The following is a 21,808-nucleotide window of genomic DNA, read 5'->3' on the forward strand; positions in this document are numbered from 1 at the left end:
GGTCCAAAATATTGTGTGTGTTGTCATGATTTGTCACGACAAGAGTTGGCTTCGTACAACGCTTAAAAGGTCTTTAAATTAATAATTTAAGAGATGCCTATGGTCAAAATGCATTGTGATTCATTTCCTGGGCCACTCGTTGTTCTGAAAGGGGGAGGGACTGCGACGCTATATAGCCAAAAACAGGAAATCATCATAGAGGAGGTAAAAAGGGGGAAAAAACATATACAGTGAGGGGGCCAGTTTCGAATTGCAGCCGTCTGTAGGTGCCCTTTAAGAATTAAGAGCCAAGGGATTTGCATGTCTTAATGACTGTTGATAGGGCGTTCCACATTTCGGTGCAAGCTATTACTCAATTTACTCAAATAGTTAGCCGTGTGGCGAGTTAACTAATGATCACTTACTTCATTAGAGGATGGTTTGCCCTACCTGTTTAAGAGCAGGATTGCTGCAGGTGGAGGCAGTTCAGTCTCACTTGAGGCTAGGTAAAAGACAACAGGGGAGAACTGCCAGCCAGGGAAAAGCCTGTACCAGCTGCTTGTCTCTTGATTGTATATAGTTTTTCACGTGTTTGTTTTGTTTTATTGGAATGTTGTTTTGGCCAGTATTATTTACGTATAGGGCCTTAGTCCTACTCCTCACAGGGCATGTGAGCTCAAACCCACAATTCAATATTTTGGTTTTAAAATGTTGATATTAATTTTGTAGGCCTATACTCATCCTTAGGACCCCAAATCACACCTTGGAAAGGTGTGATTATGACAGGAATTGCCTGTCATAATTTGACCCCCCAGTATTAGGATGTTGATATTCATTCATCAGCCAACACTCCCCACTGACGGGTAGTGCTGTCACCAATAGGACAGTCAATCTAACCCCATTTTGATTTTGGCCACTTGAGGGCGAGACAGACCATGGAATAAAAAATAGAGGGACACCCCCCCCCCCTCCATTTCTAAAGAGTGTCATTATATTTCCATTGTTAATTCCTCCTGCACGTCAAATGATCGAAATGATCGGAAAAAAAACTTGATCGGGACATTCATGTTTATGTATTTTGTATACTTTGTATTTTGCAAAGGACTTTGGACAGAGAATAAATTATAATGTATTACGAACATGGAAACGTTTTGGACATCAGTTCTTGAGCACACGTCTGAACCTTAATCTCTGGCCGTCCCATCGGCAACAACTAGTGCCAGAGTATAGGACAAATTATCAGTGACAAATAGTATGCGATGAAACAACGCTCCTCTTCTTTTAGTGTTATTTAGCTGTGTTGTTATCACACACCTTACCAAGGCTCCATGGTCAGGTCTTTTTTAAACTCAAGGTCTCCTATTGTTTTTTTGCCAGCTGTATCAGACATTTGACATGGTAACATGCAAACAATTAGGTTAGTACTATAGTACTCTTGGTTATTACAAGGTACTAAACCCCAGTCTGACTCCCAGAGTAACATAGGGTCACAGCCTTTATAGCTTTCAATTCACTCCCACAACAGCCAACCCCCAACATAGCCTCAAGACTTGAGCCAGTTCAACAAATGGGACAGTAACAAGAGTAAAACAAACAGGTGTGACAGATGAGATAATATCAGACTCTAACTTTAGTGGAGATACTCTTTATAAAGGGGTATTATTAAATGTTTACATCTAAATTTCTATGACACCCCTTCCTCCTGTATGCTACGCTGCATTCTGGGAAACACTGTCGGTTGGTGAGTCGTGACCTGATGAGGGACCAGTGGACCACAAGGCGTGCCTGCCAGACGGAGGCTCCAGACGCCTCTTCTTCAAATGGCAGAGAGGACATATCAGCTGCGGTGCTACAACCCAACAGCAGGGTCCACTTCCAGAGTGTCCCTGCATGGTCATGACACCATAATACAGACTGGACACAACACATGGCACATTCCCTATGATGACTCAGTTGAGGAGAGGACTATCCATGAGGTTCCACAGCGACGGCTGTGTCTCACCAAGACTCACTGAAGAAACAAAGGCCTTCATGTGGCAGGAACTGCAGCTGAGCTCACGTCACGTCATGGTTTCATTGTAATTGTCAAACTGCAAATAAAAGTGTATAATAAAACATCACACCCGTGTGAAGTGAGTGGCGATCTTATCATGGTACAGATTCACCATACATCATCTCATTCCGGCCAATTAGAATTTGTGTCCTCACCTTCGTCTTCAATGTTTGTTTTTACACAATGTTTGTGTTTACACAAAAACTCAAAACTGGCTATTCATTATCAAAGGGGAGAGTCTGCAGAATGAGGGTGAACAGATAATTTTATACTGGGTGGAGTGGAGACGCAGGTGGTGGCTCATCAGTCATGATTGAATAGATGAGGGAAGTACTGCCCTCTGGTGATCATGTAACCAAGGTGCCAGCGCTTGACTCCCACTTGCTCGCACACACAAGCACGCACACACACGCACGCACGCACGCACGCACACACACACACACACACACACACACACACACACACACACACACACACACACACACACACACACACACACACACACAATCAATACATCAGGAGATTTGTGGAGACTGGACACCTATGACAATATGGGTATTAATATGCTTTTAAAAAATGTCATCAAATGATAATTGCATGCAGTGAGCTAAATCTTACTTACTTAGGCCAAACAAAAAGGCAAAAATCATGTTTCTCAATAAATGTGTTTTATTGGTGTTAACCACACTTTACCATTTTACAATAAATTTGAATTCTATTTTTCAAGCTTTAAAGATGGAGAATAATATTGCGCCTAAAACAAGAGAGGAAAGCAGAGCCGTGAAGCAAAAAGGAGGAAGGGATCACAAGGCTTTCTTTGTGGCGTTAGCACTGCTTAGGTTACAACATGTGCCTTCTCAATACCACACTTTTTTTTTTAGCATTTCTATTGAAGTTTCTCATTAACTATTACAATACAGTAGGACTCAAAATTACACATGCACATACAAGCAGGGCTCACTGGAAACCAACAGTCTTTATTGTGATTGGCATTCAGAGGTGTTTTAAGTAATACGATTAATTTGATCTTTTGTCACACAATACAAAAAAAAATGCTGTTTTTCTGTTTTTGTATCGTTGTGTCTGGGGAAGATTGGATGTAAATATGTATTTTCTCTACGTAAAAATGTACTGAAGGAGCAAACAGGGTTCCTCTAGCTCACAGTTTGGTTCAATAATAATAATAATATCACTAGCCTTTAGAATGAAGCATTAGTGACCAGTGTCAATACACTGTAGCTGTCTATTATGCACTCCTGCTCTCTCAGAAAAATAAAAGCTGATCCTGCTTTACCAAATCCAATTAATCCATCAATGATGACACTATAATACTTCATCATCTCAAAATCCCTTTCAGCTCACTTGGTTATTATAATCTTCCTCTTACAGACATATGTCAGTGTTCATTTATTTGTGAAACATTGACTGCCATAATTGCCTTTTACTTCATACATAAAGAACACAGTTATGGTGGTTAGATTAACAGTTAAGCTGTGCAGACGGATTTAAACGCTGTGACGTGTTATAGTCTGCGGGTAAATAAACAGAATGTGTCATGTGAAATGCACACAGTAGCCAAGGAAACAAAGACGTGGAAAGTAGTCCACTGAGAACATAAAGGTTATCTGCTTCTTCACATTACAATCAGACACAACCACGCCGAGTCCAGCCCCAAACCTCATCATGCTTTTTGTACATTTGAACAAGGAGCATAGAACAAAACATTGCAGCATTCAAAAGCATGTTTTTACCGGAAACATGTGCAAGTCTTTCTGCTGTTAAATCTTAGTGCTGTTATTTACAGGCGTATAGCATTTAAAAGTGTTGAAGAAACACAATAATATGCAGCAAAATGTTAAGATTGCTGAAGATTGGTTTGTTGGTCCTGTATTTTATGTTTCTAGAAAGTTGTAATTGAGCGTTGTTAGAAATCTATTCCAATACACAAAAGACGTCAAAAATATAAAAGCATCAATATCAAATTAGAAGACACATAATAGTATGATAATAGGGAGAACTTTCCATAAGAACCATTTGAGTTCAGATGAAAAACATTGATAATGAAAACACCAAATAAAATACTGTAGCCTAACAAAAAATAAAGAAATAAAACATAGAGTTGATATGATGGGATATCCTGTGGACTGTGGATTCTGGTCCCAAAGTTAACATCTTAAAACCCACTAATCCATATAAATTATTATTTTTTTCTTTTTTAATGACGTAAACTAAACAATAACATCAACTAAACAATAAGTAAAAAGTGTAGAAGCAGAAAAAGGGCCAGGCTTAATATCAGAATAGCAAAAGCACTTTACTCTAATGTTACTTCCTGAAACTGCCTGTCGTCACTAGTTGCTGTTTTTTGGCTCTACAGTGGCCTTTTTCTGCTGCTGCACAAGCAAGAGCGAAAGAGAGGTAAAACTTTGTCACTGCATGTCACCCCCTCTCTCTCATAGCTTTGTCACTGCATGTCACCCCCTCTCTCTCATAGCTTTGTCACTGCATGTCACCCCCTCTCTCTCATAGCTTTGTCACTGCATGTCACCCCCTCTCTCTCATAGCTTTGTCACTGCATGTCACCCCCTCTCTCTCATAGCTTTGTCACTGCATGTCACCCCCTCTCTCTCATAGCTTTGTCACTGCATGTCACCCCCTCTCTCTCATAGCTTTGTCACTGCATGTCACCCCCTCTCTCTCATAGCTTTGTCACTGCATGTCACCCCCTCTCTCTCATAGCTTTGTCACTGCATGTCACCCCCTCTCTCTCATAGCTTTGTCACTGCATGTCACACCCTCTCTCTCATAGCTTTGTCACTGCATGTCACCCCCTCTCTCTCATAGCTTTCCTGTCTCTGTTTTCACTGTCTCTATTGAAATAAAGCAGACATGTTGAAAACTTATCTTTGAATAATAATAATAATAATAAGGGTAATAATAATAATAAAATTAAACTTGCATTTCACTATAAATATATAAGTAATGGCAAACAATAATCACAAGATTTTGATTTGATTTGATACTGGCAGGTATGTAAATGTTTTAGATTGGACTATTGGCCCGTTGGGTTATATTGGATGTTTTGTAACTTGTGCTTTTTGAGAAATAAAAGCTACAGGGTATTATAGTAAGACCCCATGACTGAAACACTGAACTGGTGCCAAAAAAGTGCCATTTTATTATATGCATATTATGTGCAAAGAGTACTGATGGTCACACCAGTTCACCATAGGTGTACCTGGATATACAGTAGACTATATATATATATGACTCTGGCACAAAACATTTTCTATATATGTATGTGGTTAATGGTTATACCTTCCATACACCAAGACAGAAAGGCACATGTACCTCTACCACCTATCACACCAATCCACCCTACATCGTGTTCATCAATATAATCTAAAACGACCTTCACACCTTTACAGCCAAACGAACACATGGCCTGATCTGTCTCCTCACACTTGCCACATGTCTCTATTGCTGTAGTGGAATTACATTCTTAAGTTCTATTACAGCTTTTATAATTATGAAGTTTACCAAATAAAAAGCCTGTCTACCAACAGCTCACAACCAGTCTTTGTGTACTACGCACAACGTGTTCTATATATGTAATGATATGAGTGGTTATAATCAATATATTTGTTTGTTTGTTTGTTTGTTTGTTTGTTTATTTGTTTTGTTTGTCTTGTCACTAAATCTTTAATGCAAACCTGTGTTCCATCCTTCACCACATAAAAAGTCCCCTGCAGTAACTATATTGAAAGATACAGCTACAGTCTACGGACACTGAGTCTTAGTGGATTTTTACTTTGAGATAGTTATGGATAGAGCATTAAGCATGAACACAACTTGTTGAATATGAGCTACCCTAAAAAGTGACAGCAAATATGGCTACTGAAAGATACATGGGAATCTACTTGGAACATTACCTATGTTATCTATGGTATCACTATGTCAGTAGTAGGCACAAAGTTCAACAACAGGACTAAGAATTGTTTTAGATGACTGGTACAGAGATAAGGTCTGAATAAAGCCTGATTTATTATACTTTGTCGTATGATGTGTCGCTCACAAAAACAAAAACGAAAAAAAGAGTTTGTAGATCTGCTATTTCCGTCAATTAACATCATCCTACAACAGAGTAAACCGTCTGAATCACCATATTTAGCTGATCATAACTTAGCAATAGCATACTTAATGTGATCAAATTGTATCATATAAAGGCTTCTGGGCATCAGGGGGGAAAAACAATGTAATACGTCGCTGGCCTGGAAGTAAAAACAGAGGGCAAATTTGTGCTTTTAATTTAGGCTATTTAGTAGAGTATATGACCTATCATAGTGAACCAATAATCAAAATGTAGCTTTTTTTTCCTGACTGATGCCACCTCAGAAAACAGTAGTGTCGGACGATAGATACAGAAATTATTCTACTAAAGGGTTAGAAACAATGTTTTATACAGAATATCCATTCTCCCAGGATAGAGTCATATAATCCCATACTGAAGTGAAGGATGTTTCTGTGACCAGAAAAGCACCATTGTTGTAATACAAATGGTTGTGATAGCTGTTCTGTGAATATTAAAAAAAATCTAGAAAAGTTTTAGAGTAGACTGCTAGCCAAATCTGTCTCAGCTTTAGACCAAACACACTGACACCCGAGTCAGAGACCAAAGCGGAGACAGACTTGCGGTATCAGGCTATAGAAAAGAGCAATTAAAAACAGATCTACAGCAGCGATGCTGGATGTCCTGTCATGGTGACAGGGGTGTGTGAAAAAACCTCTACTCTTTAGAACTCTATCTTGCAGGCGGGGAAGGACTCGTCCTGCATGACCACGGTGCTGCTGGAGGCCAGGACCATGATGTTCAGTTCCTGCTGTTTCTCGTGTGTCTGCTGGTACCACTCACGGGTCACCTCGGTGTCATGGGTGGGGATCAGTGTTACCTGAGGAAGGAGATATCAAAGGGAAAAGTAATACATACAAAAAAAGAAAAGAGGCTGTGCCTGCATGCTTCTTCTGTCTACATCATTTAGTGTTTTCAGTGTTTACGATAGAGGGCGCTCTTCCGCAACCTGTGAGTTAATCTACAGCTTTCGGATCAGAGGACAAATGGAAAAGCAAAACCAATCCGGATGTATACAAAATATATTTTCTCTGCTCTCTGTTACCAGACAGCTAACTCAACTGCCAATTACTAAAGAACGGAACATAGAAGTACTCTCTTCTTTCTTTTGAGATATTTGGTGTTCACAAAATATTCTGTGGGTCTTGAAAGATTTGTAAAAACACTCAAAAACACTGGCAAGGGCTGCAAACTCCAGGCAGTTAATGAGTTAATTGTTAATTGTATTAATTTTTGTTCTGTTAGCTCTTTAGTACCGTATATAAAAGCCCAGTTGTCCGATTTTTATTTACTTTTCATAAGCCTGCTCTATTCTTTCCTGTTATTTCAGATGGCTGTCTGCCTGTTGTCTTCCTGTATCCCTGCATTTTGTCTTCCTAATTTAATTAAAAGTGTTTGTTTTCTTCAAAGACTCCTTCCCCACGTGCGGCCTCTTCAGCTTTTGGGTCTTATACTGCTGAAAATGGCTTGAAAAGCAAAGTCTGAGGAGTATATGAAAATGCTTTTAGATCAGAATGGGTGTAAAACCAGGTGGAAAAATAAATGGCTTCACAAAACAGATACCTGTTAGTACCATACAGTACATAGTACACATTTAACATGAAAAACAGAGTAGACCTCTAGACCTACTGCACATGTAAACAGAGCTGCTACCTTTAAACCTATTTTCAATCTGAGGCTTTTGTTCCAAAATTACTGCAAGAGATTACTGCTATTTGTTTAAAAAACCTTATAAGGTAATATATGGGATAGATGTGATTTTTTTGGACGCCACTGAAACATCTGCCATTCATTTTTCCCATAGAGATATACACAAATATTTATATCAATTATTTTAAGCCTACAATTAAGCCATCCAGGATCCTGGTGATTCATGACCATAAAACGTTTGATTCTATTTTGTAAATGTAAATGTCTATGGGAAGATTGAATGGCCAATTTTTCCGTAAAGAAAACCATGCCCACTACTATGCCCTATAACTTGTGAATATATGGATACAATGTAACATAGCTCTGTTTACACAATGCTGTAGGCTACCTCCTCCTTGCTTTGGCAATGCAAATGTTTTGTCATGCCAAGAATTGAATTGAATTTAATTTAATTTAATTTAATTTAATAAAAAAAAAAAAAAAAAAAAAGATGGGGAAATGTTTACCTGCAGGTTGGACCCCCACTGAGCCTTGCCTTCCAGCAGGGCATCCAGGACTGCTCGGCTGGGTTCAGTGCTGCCCGTGTCGTTCCCGCTCACCACGTAGTATGCAGAGCGAACGCGCTTGAAGAACTCCTGGTCCACGTTCTTGGCACTGCAGTGGTTGGGTATGTAGGCCAAGTCCACATAGATGGGAAGACCCGAGGGAGTTGTTGAGCCAGACTTCTGAGAGCCTAAAGGTGAGAGAGAGGAGAGAAGAGGCCATAGTGTCACCAAACCCCATTCTGTACAAGCAGTGGGATGCACCGATATGGAAATACTTTGCCGATACCGCTATATGTTTATTTAGCTTTTGTTCAGGACTCTGAGGAAGATCACAAGATCAAAACGTCAGTCAGTACTATTTATACTAGCACCTGAATAAAAGGTTTAAACTGGCAGAGCTGCAACAGCATCTTCTCCTTCCTCTACAAGAAATAAATGTTCAGAATCTACAGGCTGCAGCTAACCAACACACCAACATAACCAATGCAAAATGTATGCTTATCAATAACAGATAAATATTGGCTACTGCCATCGGCTAATGATTAGAGCAAATATTGGCGGATACCGATATGTGGCTGATACATCGGTACATCCCACCAGTTAATTCTTAAGATGTTTACATTTCAAATTTGAATTATTATTATTATTATTATACTATTCCTTGAAGATTCAAGGATATATTCATATTAGTCATATTAGTCGACTAAAATATATTTTGGCGAGCAGTGATGGAGTCGTAATGCCTGATTTATACAGTACGATTAAGACGAATATTTTTCGCCATAGTTTTACTCAACAAAATGAACATTGAAATTAAATGTATGTATGTCATGCTTACCAGAGCTGGTCTTCACGCCATTGGTCAGCCCTCTGCTGGGGTTGAAGCTGGACCTGGAGATGTCATCCTCTTTTGAACCTTGTCCGTCCGACAGACGAGACATCCTGGAGCTCTTGTCCGCATCCTTCCTCTTCAGCGAAGCGCTGCGTGGGGATGGCATCTGCTTGAGTGGCATGGGAGAGCGCTTGCGTCGAGCCGGGGACCCTGATTTGGGCTTACCAGAGGCCTTCTTCAGGCCTTTGGTTTTGGGCTCTTTCTTCATGGGACCCTCCAGCACCCGTGTGTGCTCGTTGGCCAGGGAGTCGGGGTCCACCATGCAGACGTCCGGGTGAGGGGGTTGTGGGCAGGGGTCCATGAGTGGCGCAGGGGGAGGATCGTGGCTCCTCCCGGAGGAAGAACGATGGCTGCCTCCTCCCATAGCGGAGGATTTATCTACGGGCATATAGTCGGCATCCTCGTCCGAGTCTGAGTCCGACTGAGAGCCCAGAGACTCACTGACAGAGGTCGGTGGAGTATCCTCGGTGGCAAGACGGAGCCCCGCTGGGTTGCTAAGAGAGCCCTGCACCAGCGGAGGCTGGGCGGGCTGTTTATGGGCTCTCCTCTTCACCGACAGGTCGTGCTCATCACCCTCCTGTGACTGGTCACTCCGGCACGCCTGCTGCTCGTCGTCCTCGTCACTGGACACTTGTTGTATGCAAGGGTTGATGAAGGAGGGAGACAGATCCCCTTTGCGCTGCCTGTACTCGGAGGAGGAATAACCCGGGGAGGAGCGGCTGGGGTAAGAGGAGGCAGCTTGTGCAGTAACGGCCTGGTCACTGTCGTCGTCGTCATCATCATCATCATCATCATCTCTCCCTCCTTGGCTACACTCCTCTGTAAAGAAGGGGGCGCGGAATGACTGATCGGTGGAAGACAGAGATAGAGGACGGGCAGGACGCTCGGGTTCAGTTTCACATTCTTCTTCGAACTCCTCGTCGTGGCGGTAATGAGGAGGCGAGTCCCCGGGAACCATCCCCATCTGGGGCTTGGGTACGTCCCATAAATAGGCGCTCCTGAAACCAGGTCCCTCCCTTTCGGTCTTGGCTGGGCCTGTGGCTGCACTACTTGGAGGAATAGGAGACCTCGCACTGCCATCCGTGAGGCCATTGGCAGTTTCTGGCTTGCTCGGCTGGAGAGACGACGGTATGTAAGCACTAAGAATGTTCGAGAGCGTGCCGTCTGCCTTGCTGCTGACTGCGGGAGCGCCAGGTTTGTCAGGCGAGAGACTACTGGTCAGAGCACTGGATGGAGACCTCTGGGTAAGTTCTCGCATGTAACCTTCATCGTCGTCCTCTTCTTCACTGCTATCTGTCTCCTCAAAGTAATGCTTGGCCACTACGTCTGGCCGTGGCGAGGAGGTGACACCAATGAGAGCTGCATTGGCAGACTCTTTGTCCTTGGCCAGCTGTGCCCCTAAAGCACCGGGCGTCTCCAGCTTAGAACCTTCTGACCATGCTGGCTTGTAGAAGCAGTCTGACTTAGGGCCTTTATCAATCGCTCCACACGAGGTATCCATCTGACCCTTCTTGTCCGTAGTCAAGAAGGCAGAAGAGAGTGGCGAAAAAGGCTTGACCTCCTCGAAGGGACTGCTGGGTGAGAAGCGAGAGGTGGCTAAGCTGGAGGTAGACTCAGCTTTGGTGGTGGCGGGGGCAGCTGGTGTGGTGATCTGTTTCTCAGACACTTCCAGATATTCATCCTTTACCCCTCCGGAGCTGGAGAAAGGAGAGTCCATGGCTAGAGAGTGTTCCTCTTTAAAGGAAGAGTATTCAAAGAGTGGCTCTGCAGTGGCAGGGGTCTCCAGTTCCTCTCCAAACTGACGACTGGTGGAGAGAGAGCCTGAGGTTGAGGAGGAATAGCTGTAGGCGGAAGAAGAGGAGTAAGCTGGCGTAGCTGTGGTGGTGTACTGGAAGCTTGTGTCCAGCGTTTTCTTCTGTTTCTCAAACTCAGAATCAGCCCTCTCGCTCTGGTAATATCTGTCCTCTGTCGAGAACTCGTCTTTGCCTTTGTCTGTGATTTGACTGGAATGAAAAGAGCCTCTCGCTCCGCTTCCATATGAGTATTCAGAGATATGTGAGGTCTCTGACTTATCGGCTGTGGACGGTAACCGTGTATCTGTGCTGTAATGGAATGCCTCCTTTTCTTTTTCTCCTACATTGTAAGGAGGCACAGTAGAACTGCTCTTGCCGGATATGTCGGTGGCTGTGGGCTTCCAGCTGTATAATGAGGATGAGCCGTCTTTCATCTCCCCTTGAGCCTTTGTATCTGGACAGCAGCTGCTTTTTGTGGTACTTGGTTTCCCCTGGCTGTTATAACCATAGCCAGCCATAGAAATCATGAATTCAGGCTTGTTAGAATCAATTGTTTCACCAAGTGGAATTTTCCCCTGGCTGTTGTAACCATAGCCAGCCATAGAAATCATGAATTCAGGCTTGTTAGAATCAATTGTTTCACTGAGTGGAATTTTCCCCTGGCTGTTGTAACCATAACCAGCCATAGAAATCATGAATTCAGGCTTGTTAGGATCAAATATTTCACTGAATGTACTTTTTACTTCCTTCTCAGATTGGTCTTTGTCCCCTTTTTCATCAGTGGCACCTTCCACATCATCCTCATCATCTTCATCATCATCGTCGTCGTCGTCATCATCAACAACAACATCATCATCATAGTCTTCCTCATCCCTTGCTGTTAGTTTTCGCATATCAACCTCCAATCCTCTCTCCTGGAAACTTGTGGCAGCTGGTTTTCCTCGATCAAAAGCAGCCATTGAGGAATATGGAGAGGACACCTTGTTATCAGTGTGGCCCGATGACAAGGTAGTGGATGAGGCCTCTGGCCTGTCGGCCACGGAAGGGAACCGGCTCTCTCTGCTGTATTCAAATGCCTCCCTTTCTTTCTTGGCGCTGTCAGAAGGAGATGTAGCAGAGGTGGTCCACGACGACGAGGTGGAGAAATCTTTGCCATAAGAGCTGGCAAATTCCTCTTTCTCTGCCATCTTACCTTTGACTGTCAACGGAGACATGGAGTCACATTTCTGCGAATCCGTTTGACTCTTTGCACCATCTTTTCCCATCTTATCCGAGTGCAGCTTATAAGAATCCGAGTCCACAGAGCTCATTTTACTGTCATAAATGTCACTGTAAGAAAATGTCTTGCCATGTACATAAGGAGTGTCTTGTCTCATGTCTCTCCCTGGTACCCTTTCTTGGCCTTCCCTCTCTGGGAAATTATTGAGGCTGAATTGAACACTTTTCTCTGCATCTTTGAATTCTACATTTTCTGTTTTCTGCTTGCCATTGTCTTTAGAGTCTATTTTATTATCTTCTGCTAGGGGCTTAGATCCTACACTGCTTTGGAAATCATTTTCGTCATCATCATCTTCCTCATCTGAATACATCATTTGGGTTTTGGGTTTCCCGTGTGTGCTACTAGAGACCTGAGTGACATCTGACGCTTTGGTTTGTATATCCTGGATAGACATTTCTTTGTCTTTATCTTCCTTAGGAGACTTTTGGCCATTGTAATCATCATCCAGGAAGCACCCCTCTTTCTGTTCCATAAGCTTTGCCTTAATGGTGGGCTTTAGATCTGTTTTCACATAATAATCGTCTTCCTCCTCATCCTCTTCTTCATCAGATTCTTCAAATGTTTCCTGGCCAGCGGTCATATGTGTATCAGGTTTCAGCTTGATGGTTGAATTATCTTTTTGCTCTGTCTTGCAGGACCTTTCCTTAGTGGGAGAGTATGCACTGCTAGTAGGAGCAGACTGTGTGGGCGATGCCAGCTTCATGGTGCTGTCATCTGGACTTAGACATCTTTCCTCACTTTCTGGCATTGAACAGGACTCAAACCCAAACAGAGCTTGTTTTTCGTGTTTTTCTGCCTGTGTAGCAGAATATTGTGTGGGAGGGAAGGGAAGTGAAGATATCGTGGCAGGGGGAAATGTATCTTTTCCCTGACGCATCATGGAGGCAGCAAGTTCATAGCCCTCTTGTAGTTTTCCCAGTGGGATGTCAACATTAGGAGTCTGGTCCTCGTCTTCGTCTTCTTCGTCGTCTTCTTCTTCGTGGACGGGTTTGGTCTTTTTACCGGTTTTCATCTCAGGGACGATGGGCTGGTACTCCTCAGATGGAGGAGACTTGAAGCATTTGTCCTCCTCCAGGGAGGAAGTGGGAGAGATGGTCCCCGCAGAGTGGAGGTAATCCTTCCCATGTGTAGCCTCAGTACGGGAGGGGATGCTGTTCACCGGGTCCAGCAGCAGAGAACTTCTCCCGGTCTCTTGTGCTGTCACGGACGTCATGGACTGGTCTTCTGCCATGGAAGTGGCAAACGAAGATAGCTTGTCATACTCTGTGATGGAGGTGGCTGAGGAGATGTGCTCTTCTTCTGCCAGAGGAGCAGCAATGATGGTGGGATACGCTGCAAGCACGGGGTCATGACCTCCAGTGAAACCTCTGGGTTTGACATCAGCCATGTCCGTTACAGCCGAGGGCCTCATCCCTTTTATACCATGCATGGAGTCAAAGGAGCCCGGGACATCGGGGACAGAGATGTCATAGGAGCCCACGTCATAGTGTAGCTGCGGGATCCTGTCCTCTGTCTCTTCGTGGATCTCCTCATCGGAGATGGTCTGCTCAGTCTCAGAATAACCAGGGATGGTCTCGTCCTGGATGAAGGAGAACTGTTCGGAGACAGACGGCGCTGCAGCTGCTGAGCCAGAGGGCGGTTTGTGTTCAGCTGGCTTGTTGTCAGATTTCTCCTTTTTAGTCTCCTGTGGTCTGTATTTTAACTCCTCGTCGTCTTCCGTTCCCTCTAGATCAGCCTTTTCAATGACTTCGTCTTCCTCCTCTGAGCTGTCACTCTTTTTAGATTTGTCTTTTTTGTCGAATTTGGGGGAGTATTGGTCAAATTTCTCCATTTTCTCTTCATGCTTCCTGTCAAAATGACTACTTCCTTCCTTTCTTTTCACATCCATAACCTGTTCTGATACAGCCTTGTCCTTGCGCTCACTTTCTAGTTCTATTGGGGATTTAGCCAAGGGAGACTTGACCTCAGGGTGAGTGGATGTGATCTTTCTCTCAGGGTGAATCATGGAAGGAAGCTTAGTATCTGCGTAACCTGGATGCCCAGAAATCACATCATTTTGAATGGGCTCGCTCCTAGGCTTGCTGAGCCCCTGTTGTTTCAAAGCCTCAAAGTCCTCTGTGAGATCCTCTGGAGATGACACAATGGACCTGTCTGCCAGGGCTGCGGCTGCTGCCTCTTCATGGGCCTTCTTTGGGACTGGCCTTTTCTGATCCACCTGCTCTTTTGCCGGTTTGTTTTTGTCCGTCTTGGGTTTGGCCTGAGCCTTGGCCTTGTGCAGCGTTTTCCTCACCTCAGGGGTGAGCGGCTTCATGTCGGGTTTGGTGATTTTCCTGAGCTCTGGTTTGTTTGGATCCTTCTTTTTATCCTCCTTAGCTTTGCCTTTTTCTTCTTTTTTAACATCCTCTTTCTTTACTTCACGTTTCTCTTTCTTGATTTCTTTCTTCTCTTTGTCCTTCTTCTCATCCATCTTGGGTGTTTTTTCCTTCTTGGCATTTTTGTCTTTGGACACTTTCTTCTTCTCTAGTTTGGCCGCTGCAGGCGCCACCTCACTGTTTTTCTGCTGTTTGGTGGCTTTTGCACTTTCGATCTTGGGTTTCTTCTCTTCTTTCTTTTCTATTTTGTTCTCTTTAATCAAATCACCTTTAGACTCATCTTCCTGCCCAGTGGTCTCTTTCTTGCTCGTTTTAGAGTGCGGTTTAGGTGAAGATTTGAGGCTCTCTTTGCTGTCGGTTCTTGATCTCATCTTTGTTTGTTTTATGATAGGAGGCGGTGCTCCAGAGGAGATGTCTTTCTGGGAGGCCACTGGGTATCGCAAGAAGTCCAAGTGCCTCAGCTTCTCAAGCCCTTCAAAGATTTTGTTCTGCGGTGCATTTCCCGGGAATAACACCCTCACTATCTTCTCCGTGCGACTGTGAGGAATCCAAACAATGAGGGCTGTAACTGATGTCAAATAAGGGACGGATATCTCTCCTTCTTTTCCATTGGACATCGTTATTCCCGTCTTGGCTTTGCTGTTCCCAGACCATTTCTGCATTAGAAATTGCATCTCTTTGCTTTCTTTAACAGGGTTCAGAACATACATGTCTAATTTTCCGACCCCAAGTTTATGGAAAAGTGTGATGGGTTCAATGGTGTTACTGACTACCCTGTGAAGAGGCTCTGGCGTGATGCCAAGTTTGCTGAGGTACTGCAAGGTTAGGGATGCCTCTTCTATGCTTCGCTTCACTTTCAGTGTGGACTCTGGCATCCGTAGCTTCTCGGGGACATTGAAGAACACAACCCCGAGCTCGGGGGAAATTAGGTTCTTCGTCCAGTCACCGTAGGCATTGGACCCCTGGGACTGCTCCTCCTCCCGTTCAGCAATCTTCCTCTGGAACAACCCGTTGATGCCAGGGAGGTTGTCTGCCCCGATGTGGGTAAGCAGGACAGCGTCTATCCTGTCCAGGTGTCGCACCAGTTTCCAGAAGCAGGACTTTCGCTCGGACCCACCGTCCACTAGGATGTTGAATCCATTCACGGCGAACAGAGCAGAGTCACCCCTACCACCGGGGAAGATGTAGCAGCAAGGTTTGGACAGCTTCAGAAAACCGCCAGAAGTAGGGGCCTCCAGAAGGTCAAAGGACGACGGAATGTCCACCGTCTCTGAGACGTAATCCGTGAACTCTTTGACTCCCTCCATGTTAGGGAGTATTGAGTCGGGGTTCAGGCGGTATTCCAGGAGGTTCTGGAGTGGCTGCTGGTCCTCGCTGTGACTCAAGGAGCTCCAGCCTCCGTCCCCCAGACAGGAAAGCGTTAGCCGGGGACGCTGGTCTAAAGATGCCCTGGATAGGATCTCAGTTACCTGCACGGGGACACAGGCACAGTAAGAAAGAGGTTCATGAAATCCTCATAACGTCACTGTCGGGTGAAAAAAGAAGAACCATAATGTTCTCAATGGATTCCAATGTGGTTATTGTTTAGTCTCAGCTAGTTTTTCTACTTTTGTATATGAAACAGACGGCAGACAGAAGTATCCTGTAAGCAGGGCTGCCCCCGACTAAGGATTTTTATAGTTGACTAGGATTCAACTATGGATTATCTATAGACAACTATTAGTCGACTAGGCTGGGGGGGAATTAAAAGACTTCAGTGCATTGTGCCTACACATGTTGCGACCGCAGGTCGCAACATGTGTAGGCACAATGCAAGGAATAAATGCATTCGCCATGTATCCGTAGGAAGTCTGATCCAATCACTTTTAGATTTCTCCAGTTTAATCCTGAGTTTAAGTTTTGTAGTGTTCAAGATCTGATTTTAGGCATGTTTAAGCCTCCAGGAAAATCCGTGTTGAGGTTCTTAATCCACTGTTTTTCATTAAAACGTCTTTGTCCTACTGTCCAGTTAGGATTGTGTTGAAGTCCAGCGCATTTTAGAGCTTCAATGCCGTGTGCCATGAAATGTTGCACCAATCTTGTGGTTGTCTTTTTGGCATTGTTAATATTGTATCTGTGTCGTCCCAGCCTAGTACCTATTGTTTTACCTGTCTCTCCGACATATTGTAAACCACATTTTTCACATGTGATTAAATAAATGCAGTTGCTGGTTCTGGCTGTTATTTGTTGTTTAATCTCTAAAACGCGTTTTGTGGTTCTATTTTTTACTAATTGTTTGGGTTTGAAGTATTCTGGTCCCTGGCGTGCTGGTGTGTTGATTTCTTTTAGCTTGCTGTGTACTAGATAATCTTTAAGGTTTTTATTTTTTCTGTAGGCCGATATAATTTTATAATCTTTTAGAAGATCGTCCGTTCGGTTCTCAAAATTCCTTTTTATTCTGTTGTTGGCTAGTGTACTCTGTGTTGAATAACTGGTTATCAGAGCCAATTTGGGGCCTGTGGAGGGGAGGGGAGGGGGGGGGGGCTGGTGAAAGTTACAGGCATGGTGTGTGTGATATTAAATGTGAGCTTAGTTTACCTTAACCACGGTGATCCTTAATCATATTTCATCATATATTCAAGGGCTTTTGGAGAGAAATGAAACTTCAGTCACTTTACTGCAGAGGAGAGGTGTGTCTGTGTCCAGCTCGTTGACACTCGTTAATGCATCAAGGAAGGCAATTGTGTTTCTGCAACTGTCAAATAGGTCTTCTACATCTATTCGAACTAATAAAATCACATTTCCGTGGCACTCAGCATGTCACCCTAGACATAACTGGGCCCTTGGGGAAAACTAATTGAGGAACCCTGCAACAGGGAATCATTCCATTTGGGTTGTGGCCAACATGGCAACCCACGAATGGCAACCCATGTCAACTGTCAATCAAGGCAGTATAAAAGTGACATCAGGTCCTACACTCCCCACTCCCACTTCCACCTATACAAGATGGCCGAATTGTTTGGCAGCAGCATGGCAGATTCACTGTGACAATCTTGGAATACTCTGCGGTCAGGTTTTTTGTTTCATCAAAAGGAAACCCACTTGGATGGTTCTCGTACCGGCTGGTACGGAACCTGGCGAGCCGACCCGGACTTCGACGCCCCCCTCCCTCCACACATGTGGTAAATCCAATTCTCCCCCCCTGGAGAAAGAGACTGAATTTCCCTAGCTAGGAACCTGGACAGTCACCACATTTAAAGGGCCCCCATTTTTTTGGTTTATTATTTTCTATAATGTTCACAGTTGTTTTTGAATAATAATAATATCTCAGTTACACTTTAACTCCAGTTTCTGCCTCCCTTATTTCCTTGGTTTTCATACACACATTGAGCTCCTTTTCCGAACCTGGTTTACTTTACACGCAGTCAATCTCACCCATTGAGCCACTTGCTACATGTGCTTAATGTCTGATTTAAGATATACTTGGTTGGTTTATCCTGATAAATCGTAATACATAACCTTTTTTAATATATATTTGTAAATTAGTATAACATAATAGGCCAATCTCTAAGTCGAATCATGCAAAAACGAATCAACTAATCAGCATCAGCAGTCAGCCCGTAAGTGAGTGAATGTTTACATATACAGAAATCACTTGTTACTGTGGCTTACTTGAGGATGGAAGACAGTGTCATAAAGGTGTTTCCAAGTGAATGCTCCACCTTGCAGGAGTATGTCACCACCTTGTTCAGAGCTCTGGCCGCTTAGCACTAGTAACTTGTGCCTCGCCTTGTCAGTGACCAGAGAACTGACCTGTAAGGAGGACAGGACAAGAAACAAACAAACAACGGCTGGTCATAAAAAGCAATCAATTTACAGTTTGTGCAAAGTCAGCATGGGTCATCAATATGCCTGCACACGGACAAATGTCAAATGTGTCCATGGGAAAGACTTATTTTTGAGTCTCCCTTACGGAGCTATTTGTGGTTGGTTGGCTGGGTGGGTGGCTGGGTCTGAGCACGAAAACAGCATGGTTGTTTTTCACCACCTGTGCGCAACCTAACACACACACAAATGCACACGCACAAATTAACTGTATATATGTGACCAGATTTGACTGAGAGACTGCCATCACGCAAATTACAGCTTTTCACCATGAGTTAATAGCACAGGCAGACTCTTCACATACTAGAGCATGTCTGAAATAAGTGTCAGAGCTGACATCTGAAATGTAAATATGAAATAAATGCCCAAACATGTAACTAGGTGTAATGTTAGAGACCACAAAAGTGAACCTTTCAAGCCTGTTTTCTCAACTCGTTTTCTGCAAGACATTACTCTATATAAGCCATATCTCCAAAACTGGTGGGTCAAACTGAACAACCAATATGTCAATTTGATGTCATTCCCTGCTTTCATATGAGATGGAAAAAACGAAAATTCAAATAAATCCAATGGCAGTCCCTCAGTCAAATTTAGTCACATATGATGATTCCGGGTGTGCCGTACAGTGACAGTACAGTACAGTAGACTGAGGGTACAGTAGAGGGACCCCCACACGGTAACTCTGTCATTTCTCAACCGTTTTGGACATAGGCTATAGCCGTTTGTGGTTGTCGCTGTGAACCTCGACGGTCTGTCGGTATGTATACAAATGTGCACAAATGCGCACATCTACAGTACCCTGTTGAATGCATATTCCTCCTTCATCATACACTTAAATATAAATCCCAACAGCTATAGCCTATGTACACCCACGCCAATTAATCACACCTGCATATACAAATAATTACCCATCATGTTACAAAGCTTTAACACTAATGTAACTGCCTCTGTGTCAGTCAGCGCAGTATTTTTCAGTTATTTATTTAGGTAGGAACCAACCACTTAGACCACTATGCTTTAGTAAAGCATAGTGGTGAGTGATGAGTTCTTCTTCCATCTACCCCAACTCTCTTCAGATCTAGCAGATGTGCTATTTTTGGTGAATGTTCCCCCCAGAATAGGGATGCTGGTGTCCAAGTAGTTAAACGTCAAGTATAAAGTTATTTTCAGTCTGTGCTAATGGAAATATTCCTCCATGACATACTGTGTCTTAGGGGGAAAGATTTGCATATTTACGTTGCGTAATATGACATAAGATTCGAGAACTTCACGTGGTTTTGTAAAAATGCTTGAAAAAAAGAGAGGGCTCGCAACTCACTTTTGAATGCACACTAAATCACACTCGTGTGAAGTGAGGGGCACCTTTTATTTATTGCGACCACAGGTCGCATTTACTATATCATATGAAAACGTGCAATTCCCGTCAGTCAGTCAGTCAGTGTGTCACTCAAAATCCCCATACATGGGAAAGCCTCCATATATGGTGCCCAGGTCTCGTGACATCGCTATGACATCTGATGTCATAGTAAATGCGATCTGCTGTCGCAATTAAGCCCATATATGGAGATCCCTGATGTCATCAATATTGGAAGCAACTCCACATCTGACCTCAAACCTCAAACCCTTAGATCTCCATATATGGATATATGTCAGAACCTGTTCTGACATCCATCCTTCCCCATCCATCCTTCCTCTTCGATGTCTCCCTTTTGACTGATACCTGTCCATTCAAACTCTAGATGGGCCTGCCCCAAAGTTATTAGTGCAGCCGCGCCCGGCAGCCGGCGAAAACTAGAGTTCCACTTCTCAACAGGAAAATTAAGGCCTGGCCCTCATCAAACACTGTACACTCAAGAGAATGTCCCCGCTACCACCCTTAGATCTCCATATATGGAGCTGACTTACGTAGATGTTCTGACATTCCATATGTTGATCTGACCTCAACAAACCCTGTACACTCAAGACATGCTCCTTATATGGCCAGTACATAATTCATTCCATGTTGATCTGACCCCCATGCCAAAGCGCCAGTGCTCACCCAGCAGTCTGCTGTCAACGAGGTGGATGCGTGCACACGACCTCGAGGTCACACAAAGACGTCTTCAATCAATGATCAATCAATGATTGTTGTCATTATAATTTTCTTATTTCATTCAAAAAATAAATATACATGCATTGTGGTTATATATATATTGTTTTTTTATTATTATCTTATTTGACTGTTTTACCTGAAGGTTTCAAAATAAAGATAATCAAATCAAATCAAATCAAAAATCAAAAATTTGCCATTGACTAGGCCTGAAAGCACCTTTACAGGGGTGCATTGGGGGGCAATGCAATCCATATTGGCCAGTAGTACCCTACCCTACCAATATTTTAATGTAATATTTACAAATGTTAAATCTATAAGTTTGTCATGATTATTATAAATATATAAATGTTCAAAGTAATTGAATAGTTATAGATTTAATAGATTTGAAAAATAAAGTACCCCCATTGGTAGAAAATATGCCCCCCTGCTGATTTCTGCCTGGAGCCTGGCACTGGCTGAAAGTTTGTACGGAACAAAATTCGTCATAAAGGTCCATAGACTTGCATGGCCACACACATGACGTCACGGGCGGAACACAAAAGAAACAGCGCCCCTCAAAAGAAATGCTTGACATTCTCTTTTGGTGACTGATAAACAGCTCAAAACGGTCAAAATTCCAAACGCTCCTGCACAAATCAGAACATATGGTTATCTCTGGTGTGATTTACCTCTGATGTGATGGTCTCTTCTGATGGGTTCACCAGTACCACGGTCTCTAGCACATCACTCTGATACTGCAGGATCCGCTGGCCTGTGTGGAAGACACACACATAACAACATAATCAAACATCAATGATGTCATGTTCGGTGCAGATAGGAGGAGAACCACAAACCGTAGTCCTTTGTAGTTTTAACACAATGTACCAATCACGTTTGGACCCCTTGTTACGATGCAGGCAACAGTTTGTGCAGTCCCATAATCCATGATTGAAAAATAATTACATTTCCACAGGGCAACCATAAATGAAACATGGTACTGTAGTCCTAACCTAACCTATGTATTCGCTAACATGTCTGGGAAAGGATGATATGGCAGTGGCATTCTTGGCAGAGGTCTCTTTAAAGTTTAATTAGCATCAGATGCGCATGTCATAGTCAACACAGACGCATCCATTTCCCATGTTATCTTGCGGAGCTATAGGCAGTGACGGCGTAGCTTG

General features: G+C 43.4%; 1 protein-coding gene across 1 annotated transcript; it reads right to left on the bottom strand.

The window, feature by feature from the left end:
• Positions 1 to 6,825: 6,825 nt before the first annotated feature.
• Positions 6,826 to 16,014, bottom strand: map1aa (microtubule-associated protein 1Aa; the record flags this gene model as incomplete). The annotated part of the gene is made up of 4 exons (XM_080770374.1): positions 11,866 to 16,014; positions 9,195 to 11,745; positions 8,318 to 8,544; positions 6,826 to 6,981 (listed from the first exon to the last, which is right to left on the bottom strand). The coding sequence occupies exons 1-4, from the start codon at positions 15,997 to 15,999 to the stop codon at positions 6,826 to 6,828; spliced, it is 7,068 nt and encodes a 2,355-aa protein (XP_080626500.1). The 5' UTR covers positions 16,000 to 16,014.
• Between the last annotated feature and the right edge of the window lie 5,794 nt (positions 16,015 to 21,808).

This window comes from Protomyctophum bolini (assembly GCF_963924005.1).
Source record: "Protomyctophum bolini genome assembly, chromosome: 1".
Lineage (NCBI taxonomy): Eukaryota > Metazoa > Chordata > Actinopteri > Myctophiformes > Myctophidae > Protomyctophum > Protomyctophum bolini.